General features: G+C 43.0%; 1 protein-coding gene across 1 annotated transcript; it reads left to right on the forward strand.

Moving 5' to 3' along the window:
* Positions 1–191: 191 nt before the first annotated feature.
* On the forward strand, positions 192–8,935 carry tm4sf4 (transmembrane 4 L six family member 4; the record flags this gene model as incomplete). The annotated part of the gene is made up of 5 exons (XM_084339509.1): positions 192–362; positions 2,362–2,451; positions 7,229–7,377; positions 8,222–8,412; positions 8,818–8,935. 5 exons carry the CDS (start codon positions 192–194, stop codon positions 8,820–8,822), a joined length of 606 nt encoding a protein of 201 aa, XP_084195635.1. The 3' UTR covers positions 8,823–8,935.
* Between the last annotated feature and the right edge of the window lie 416 nt (positions 8,936–9,351).

Consider the following 9,351-nt stretch of genomic DNA (forward strand, 5'->3'; position numbering starts at 1 on the left):
GGAGCAGTACTAGTAGCAGTACTAGTAGCAGTACTAGTAGCAGTAGGAGCAGTACTAGTAGCAGTAACGGCAGCAGTACTAGTAGCAGTAACGGCAGCAGTACTAGTAGCAGTAACGGCAGCAGTACTAGTAGCAGTAACGTTAGCAGTACTAGTAGCAGTAACGGCAGCAGTAAGTCCAGCAGTGTCAGGATGTGTTCTGGAGGCTTCGCCAGGTGTCTGGGCTTCTCGCTGCTCCCTCTGACCGTGGTCTGTGTCCTCTGTAACATCCTGCTGTTCTTCCCCGGAGGAGCCGTGATAAACAGCGACCACATCGCTCAGGAGGTCTGGTGCTTCGGAGGCATCCTGGGCTCTGGGCTGCTGGTGAGTAACTCCTGACTTGACTTGTTTCAAGTTTGTTTTTATTTTATCACGTATAAAGTACATTACAGTGAAATGCTTGCCCCTGAGAATGTGCTTCATACAGTAAATTAAAAAGTAAAAGAGGAATAAAGACTATACAAATATACAATATACAAACTAAAGTACAATGAAGTAGAAATGCAAACTTTAAAGAAAATGCAAATTGCTAAATGCAAGCATGAGGTATGGATGTAGTGCACATCTCTTTTAATAAATAGATCAAATATGGTGTAGTGTTAAAGTGTTTAAAGTGTCTAAAGTGAGTGTTAAGGTGAGTGTTTGTTTAAAGTGACTGTGTGCATGTGGATGTGTGTGCAATGAGTGTAGATGGATGGGTTGATGTTACAGAGTCTTTGAGCACTAACTAGTACAATACCTGATACCTGTTCTAGACAGCGAGGAGCTGAGAGTGATGCCTGCCTTGGGTCAGTACCAGAAGTTCTGCTCATGCAGAGTCTCTGTCTTCCAGCAGTATACCTGGAGAAAAAAAAAACTTTTAGATTAGATTCAGAATTTCAAATGTAGTGTCATCATCTGGCGGCTGGGTGGCGCAGCGGAGATTGCGCTCGTCACCAATGCAAGAGACTCCGGTCTCGACTCCGGGTGTCAGCATTGCCTCCGGCTTGGGCCGGCCGTCATACTAACTCAATTGGCAGAGTTAGAGGGTGGAAGTCGATGGGTGGGGATTTGGACGTTGTGGACAGCGACTCCTACAGGTCGGTTGGGGGACGCCTGCACAGCAGAGACAGGAAGTAGCGGGGGTAGTCTGAGCCTCCCATGCGTTACATATCCATATCAGACACATACCTTTTCATCTACGTATATCCCTATCTCTTTATCAGACACATACAATTTAATTTACGTACACACTATCTATTAGGGAATGTAAATTTCTTTGGTTGAAAATGTTGTTTTACCAAGATTTTTAAACAACATTTACTATTCTCCTGCTTAACATGTATGGGAAGAGAGTTCCATTCCTGCATACCTCTGAACATGACAGTTCGCTTCATTGCATTCGACCTCACTTTTGGAAGTGTAAAACCTCGTGCAGAAGCATGTCTGGTGGAATGGTTGTGTCTGTCAAGACTTATAATAATAATAATGGATTGGATTTATATAGCGCTCTTCGTGACACCCCAGAGACCCCAGAGCGTTATAGATAAATTGTTATATACAATTGAGGGGATCTTTGTAACAAGAATATTCCTAGTGAATACAAGGAGTGAGCAGAGTAACTTATGTTTGACAAGTAACCAAGTTAAACAACTGTGCATCGCTGCAACATTAGTTCTGTACTCACAGCGAAGCGCTATATGTGCTGCTTTGTTTTGTACCATTTGCAATTTTTTCAGTTGATTCAGTTTATTCGTCGGTTCTCAGGGGCTGGTTCTCAGGGGCTGGTTATCAGGGGCTGGTTCTCAGGGGCTGGTTCTCAGGGGCTGGTTCTCAGGGGCTGGTTCTTAGGGGCTGGTTCTCAGGAGCTGGTTCTCAGGGGCTGGTTCTCAGGGGCTGGTTCTCAGGGGCTGGTTCTCAGGGGCTGGTTCTTAGGGGCTGGTTCTTACGGTCCCTGCAGCATGAGATCTGAACCTGGATGATCAGCCTTTTCTATTTCTATTGAACACTCTGAATGACCTCCAACTCACTCTAAAGTTAGAGATTCTTCCAACATTTACATAATTTAAGAGAATGGTTTTGGTTGTATGATCTTTTATAATGTTGTGTAATGTTTTATTATGTTGTATAATGTTTTATAATGTTGTATACTATTTGATAATGTTGTAATATGTTTTATAATGTTTTATAATATTTTATAATGCTCTGTGAGACTGGTGAGAGTGTTAATGAGAGAAGACCAACTTTCTCATCTACACTACTGACCTGTGTGTGTGTGTGTGTGTGTGTGTGTGTGTGTGTGTGTGTGTGTGTGTGTGTGTGTGTGTGTGTGTGTGTGTGTCAGATGATCTTCCCTGCCCTGGTGTTCCTGGGTCTGAAGAACAATGACTGCTGCGGTTGCTGTGGCAACGAAAGCTGTGGGCGGAGATTTGCGGTGAGACAACATTGATGTTTCAGCAGAAAGATTAGCGGACTAGCCCTTTACTGGCTATTTACTGGCCCATAGCTGGCTATTTAATGACACTTTACTGGCCCTTTACTAGCCCTTTACTGGCACTTTACTGGCACTTTACTGGCTCTTTACTGGCACTTTACTGGCACTTTACTGGCCTGAATTCAGAGAAAAACTCACAGAATTTGTGAGATTTAATGTTAACACAGTAAAGGACCCTAGATATTGTGGAACTCAGTGAAGGGTTTTATCAGAAGCCACACCACCCTTTTCTATTCCAACTTACGTAAAGCACGGTTATCTAAGCTTGAACAATTTGAAACCTGGTACGCTGACCTATACACTGCGTTACAATCTAACTACAATGAACAAACGAATACACAGCGGAATACACAGTCTATTCTTAGACACCGTGCCGATTTTTTTATGCACAGAACAAGACAGAATGACTACTTCCATGGGGCTAGACCCAGTCACTTACTTGCGATGAGAATCCGTGCTAGCGATCAATTTTCAGATATTCCTTCAATCAGAAGCCAACAGGGGGAGTTAACGACAGACTCAAAAAACTTTAATGACACCTTTAGATCATTTTATTCCCATCTATATAGTTCAGAAGTCACTTTTGATCAATTGAAATTTGAGGCGTTTACCAGCTGACCCTAACTACCGAGGATATCTGAGGAGGAGGCTGGGGAATTGGGGAAACCGATCACTCTTTTAGAACTCAAAGACGCAATTACTGAGATGCAGAGGGAGCACCCGGCTGGGATGGAATTACACCTGAACGATACCTAGCGTTCTGGGAACCACTGGGCCCACTATTGCATGAGATGATTGAACACTCCACTGAACAAGGGGGATTCTGAGGGATGTAAATATGGCTCTTATTTCTCTACTCCTTAAGAAGGACAAGGACCCAAATGACTGTGGTAGCTACAGACCCCTAAGTCTCCTTGTGCCGACCTCAAAATATTTGCCAAAGTCCTGGCCCGTCGTCTACAAAAATATACGACAGTGCTAGTATTACACTGTGATCAAACCGGCTTTATTCGGGGACGCTTAGGTTATTAGGATAACCTTAGAAGATTGTTACATGTAATCGACACTAGTAAAGACAATATAACTCCAGCCACAATCCTATCTTTGGATGCCATGAAGGCCTTTGATAGACTGGAATGGTCATATCTATGGACGGTACTGGAGGCTATGGGACTGGGAAAGAAATGTATTCATATGATTAAAGTGCTTTAATCGGACGGGCAGACCCCAGGTGGTGAGAGCAGGCAACTGCACCTCCTCATCCATCACCCTCAACATAGGGGCCCCCCAGGGCTGTGTTCTGAGTCCCCTCCTCTACTCCCTGTACACACACGACTGTGTGGCTCAGCGGAGTAGCAATACAATCATCAAATTTGCTGACGACACAGTGGTGGTGGGCCTGAACTCCGCCAACGACGAGAGGGCCTACCTGGAAGAGGTCAAGGTCCTGGCGGGATGGTGCCAGGAAAACAGCCTCTCCCTGAACGTCAGCAAAACAAAGGAGATGATTGTGGACTTCAGGAGGTCGGGGGTCAAGGACTACAGCCCCCTCAGCATCGACGGGGCACCGGTTGAGAGAGTCAACAGCTTTAAGTACCTCGGAGCCTACATATCCGAGGACTTGACATGGACCACACACATTGACAGTGTTGTGAAGAAGGCACGACAACGCCTCTACTTCCTCAGGCGCCTAAGGAAGTTCCAAGTCAGTCAGAAGATCCTTAAGAACTTCTACTCATGTACAATAGAGAGCATCCTGACTGGCAACATCACCTCCTGGTTTGGGAATAGCACTGCACAAGACCGAAGCAGACTACAAAGAGTGACACGTTCAGCCGAACGCACAATTGGAGGGGGGCTCCCCACCCTCCAGAACATTTACAACAAGCGTTGCAGGGGCAAGGCTAAGAGAATCATTAAAGACTCCAGTCACCCGAACAACTGCCTCTTTGAACTGCTGCGGTCAGGCAAGCGATACCGGAGTCTCAAGGCGAGCACAGAAAGACTCAGAAGAAGCTTCTATCCCCAGGCCATCAGGCTGCTAAACGAACAATGAACACTACACAACAACAACCATCAAACGCACATAGCACACACATCCACACGCACACACTCACTTTAAACAAACACACTGTAGCACCCACTCCACACACTTTATAGCACACACCCACTTTAAACAAACACACTGTAGCACCCACTCCCCACACTTTATATTTATTGATGAAGGATTGCACTACAACTCGTACACCTTACTGTAAATTGTACCTAAATTGTACCTCATCCCATTTCTGCTTTGCACTATATAGTACTGTACATTAGTACACTGCATAGTATTGTATATTATATGGTAACTCAGTTACGTCTATTCTGCATCGAACATTGTACATATGTCTATACTGAACACTGTGACCTCATTTTCTACTTCTAAATTACATGCTATACTATGTTATTTGATACTATCTTGTCTAGCACAGTCTCTGGAGCGTAACAGTAAGAAGCATTTTGTATGAAAGTATTCTGTACTTCTGTATGACAACTATTAAAGAAACTTGAACTTGAAACTTGAAACTTTACGCTACCCCATCAGCAATGATAATGACAACATCTGCTCCCCTCTCTTCCCAGTAGCTAGGTCTTCTAGGCAGGGTTGTCCTTTGAGTCCCGGACTTTTCGTGCTTTCCCTGGAACCATTAGCTCAATTTATAAGACAAACAGAAGAAATTGTCCCTATAACAATCAAAGATACCCCACACAAAATTGCTCTTTGTGTGGACGACTTGCTGTCTTTTATGCAGGACCCCTCCCAATCGGCCACAAACTTACTTAGGATAATTGACAAATTTGGTGAACTATCAGCCTTCAAAATCAATTGGCCCAAATCTGATTGTCTACCCCTTAATGAATTGGCCAGAGCTGTGGACCTACCGGCAGACATCCCCATATTTTAACATGTTAAATACCTTAGCATTGAGATTTTCCCCACCCTGAGTCAGACTGTTAGACACAATTATACAGGCACGTACAACAAAATACTTCAGGATCTCAATAAATGAACATAGAATAAACTTTGTTAGCTCAATGCTCCCCTTACCCCCCCCTAATCGACTATTGGCGCAAGATACAAGCTACAATATCTAAGTTAATTTGGAACAACAAACGACCACGAATCAAAAGAACCACCACTCAACATAGGAAACAGGACGGGGGTTTAGCAATCCCTGATTTAAAATTATATTTCTGGTCCTTCTCACTAAGACCTCTGATTAACTGGTTTGATCCCGAAATTGCTGTGTCATGGCGTGCCTTAGAGGAAGCAGCAGTCTATCCACAAACAAAGATTACAAGATATAATATACTCCAACACCCCGATTAGAAAATGTCAATTACAATTTGGTCCTATCATCTCCCATGTGATTCAAACATGGCGTAACGCACTGAGGTCTTGTACTATCAAGTTCCCATGGCACCTCGACTCTCCAATATTTCATAACCAACAATTAATTGTTGGGCATAAACCCATTAACGATCCTCAGTGGGAAAGGAAAGGGGGACTCTGGGGGATGGTTATGATAAAACCGGCCTTTGCGCGTTTCAAGACCTAAGAGATTTGTATGACCTTCCCGGCACATCCTTTTACCTTTACTTACAGCTAAGGGCGGCTCTCAGGAAACATGGGGTTCTGTGGGCTCAGCCGCTACATCCACACCCTTTTCTTTTTCAGACTCATCAGAGACAGAACAACCTCAAGGGGCTTTGTTTCAGATTTCTATACACTCTTACTCAAGTCCACATACAAGAACCTCCCATTAGTTTGGTGAGAAGACATTCCAGAACTGGACCCTTGGTTTGATTGGGATGATGTCTGGACTAATATCACTGGCACTTATATGCAAGCAATACTTTATTGAAATACAAGTAATACTATTGAAATATCCTCTGAAAATGAAAAAAGAAACTTTTATATGTTTGATTAGGGATTAGCTGTGAGAAATGTACTATAGACTATAGGTATTACTCTCCATACATGTAGTCCTATATGTGCATCAGACAATAGACAGTAAGTCACTTGGAAGACTTCTGATGGTTGATTATGACGCAGGAAGGTGGAACATTGAATAAATTGCCCACGATTGTTACTGGAAATACAATACAATGCACAAACCAACCTCACACACACTTACAAACACACGTGCACACACACACACACATTGATATGAGGTAGATTTAGATCACTGTGACACAGGAAATTCCATTGGGTGGTGATTCACAACACATGACTCCCTCACACAGAGCTGGTATTGTATTAAACACACACGCACACACACGCACAAAGATCAATACCTCAGGAATGTGTACACATTTTGTGTGTGTGTGTGTGTGTGCGTTCTGGAACATTATTGTTTTCTGGTTGTCATTACGTCACACATTCATATTCACACACACAAGATCAGAGTAGGTCAGTGCTGGCTGTGTGACCTCTCTCTGACCTCTATGTTGGCTAGGGTCTCACTGAGCGTCACTTCCACAGAGCCTGCTCTTTAGCAAGGCAGCTATCGCACTCCCTCCCCCACCCTCCCATCATTTAGACCATAAAACATTATTTTGCTATACTATAATAATAATAATTTATAATACCATAAACAGTATAATATTCTCTCTCTCTCTCTATCTCTCTCTCTCTCTCTCTCTCTCTCTCTCTCTCTCTCTCTCTCTCTAGATGTTGAGTTCTATCCTGTTTGCAGGTATAGGCGTAGCAGGAGCAGGTTATTCTGTCGTGGTCTCAGCTGTAGCGATTAACCATGGTCCCATTTGCCTGGTAGAGAAGTCAGCCAACAACATGGAATGGACATACCCCTTCTCTGATGGGTGAGACACACACACACAGCGGGCACACAGCGGGCACGTATAGCTACCGCAAAACGAAAACTATGAAGTGTGCCGCATGTTCACGTCAACGTTCACGCGCACAATACACACTTACCTAGGATTTGACTTGATTCATCAACAACAAAGCAGTCGGTGCAATGGTGTGGTTACACTTTACAAAGCTAGATGCAGACAATGCTCGCTGCAATATTATATGTATTAACAAATTGTTAATTGTTAATTGTTAACCCTAGTAGCAGCAGCAGTGATAGTTAGTTAGAAGTAGTAGCAGTAGTAGCAGTAGTAGCAGTAGTAGTAGTAGTACCAGCAGTAGTAGTAGTAGTAGTGGTGGTGATAGTATTAGTAGTAGTTGTAGTGGTGGTAGTATTAGTAGCAGTAGTTGTTAGTAGTAGTAGCAGCAGCAGCAGCAGCAGCAGCAGCAGTTAGTTATTAGTAGTAGTATCAGCAACAACAGTAGTAGTAGTAGTAGTAGTGGTGGTGATGGTGGTGGTGGTAGTAGTAGCAGCAGCAGTAGTTAGTTAGAAGTAGCAGTAGTTAGTAGTAGTAGCAGTAGTTATTTGTTAGTAGTAGTAGTAGTCATATTAGCAGCGGCAGTAGCAGGAGTAGTTAGTTGTTAGTAGTAGTATTAGTACTTGTAGTAGCAGCGGCAGTAGTTAGTTAGAAGTAGCAGTAGTAATAGTAGTTAGTTAGAAGTAGTAGCAGCAGTAGTAGTTACTTAGTACTAATAATACTTTGATTTCCAACCGTTCTTTCAGCCTATCAATAATCAATAACCATCTATAACATATAACTAATCCTTCTCTCTCCCTCTCTCTCCACCCAGTGACTACCTCTCCAACCACTCCTTGTGGTCAGCTTGTATCGAGCCAGAAGGAGTGGTCTCCTGGCACCTGTCTCTGTTCTCTGTGGTACTGGCCATGGGTCTCATCCAGGGGGCGCTGTGTGCTTTCCAGGTGGTGAACGGCCTGCTGGGAGCTGTATGTGGAGGCTGCTGCTGTGGAGGAGAGAGCTCAGGTACATCACTATATTATCATGATCAGAGAGAGAGAGAGAGAGAGAGAGAGAGAGAGAGAGAGAGAGAGAGAGAGAGAGAGAGAGAATCACCCATTAATGTGCTTTAGATTAAAATGTTATCTTTTTTTGCCGATCAGGCAAACTAACAGAATCCCCAAGAGAGCCTCTTTCTACTACTATCTACTTCATTCTACCTCATTCTACCTATATCTACTGATTTACACCTCTATCTACCTATATCTACTTCTTCCTACCTCTAACTATTGTACCTACTGTATATCTACCTATATCTATTGTACCTCTATCTTCCTTCCTCTTGTTTTAACTGCATTACAGATTCTACCTTTAAATTACAAATAAAAAAAAAACACAGTTTAATATTGGACCTTTTTGTCTGTCTTTCAGAGTGATCACATCTGAAGAATTCCTGTTCCTGTGGGTTTCTGGGAACTGCAGTTCATCGTGCACTAATCCTGTAGTCAGGAAATTTGATTTGATTTTTTAGTTTGGGGTGTATTTATTCTCAAGGTCTATAATGAGGAGGTTGAGTTAGGATGAAGTTAAACAACCAGTGGACTGTCTCAACCTAAATCATTTACAGACATTCTTTAACTGCTAGTCAGGAAAATGGGATTTGTAGTCTCTCTGTAGTCTGTAACTGGAATGTTCCTGTTTGATTTGTAGTATCTCTGTAGTCTGTAACTGGAATGTTCCTGTTTGATTTGTAGTCTCTCTGCAGTCTGTAACTGGAATGTTCCTGTTTGATTTGTAGTCTCTCTGTAGTCTGTAACTGGAATGTTCCTGTTTGATTTGTAGTCTCTCTGCAGTCTGTAATTGGAATGTTCCTGTTTGATTTGTAGTCTCTCTGTAGTCTGTAACTGGAATGTTCCTGTTTGATTTGTAGTCTCTCTGCAGTCTGTAACTGGAATGTTCCTGTTT

Source organism: Notolepis coatsorum (genome assembly GCF_963971535.1).
Source record: "Notolepis coatsorum genome assembly, contig: SCAFFOLD_523, whole genome shotgun sequence".
Classification (NCBI taxonomy): Eukaryota; Metazoa; Chordata; class Actinopteri; order Aulopiformes; family Paralepididae; genus Notolepis; species Notolepis coatsorum.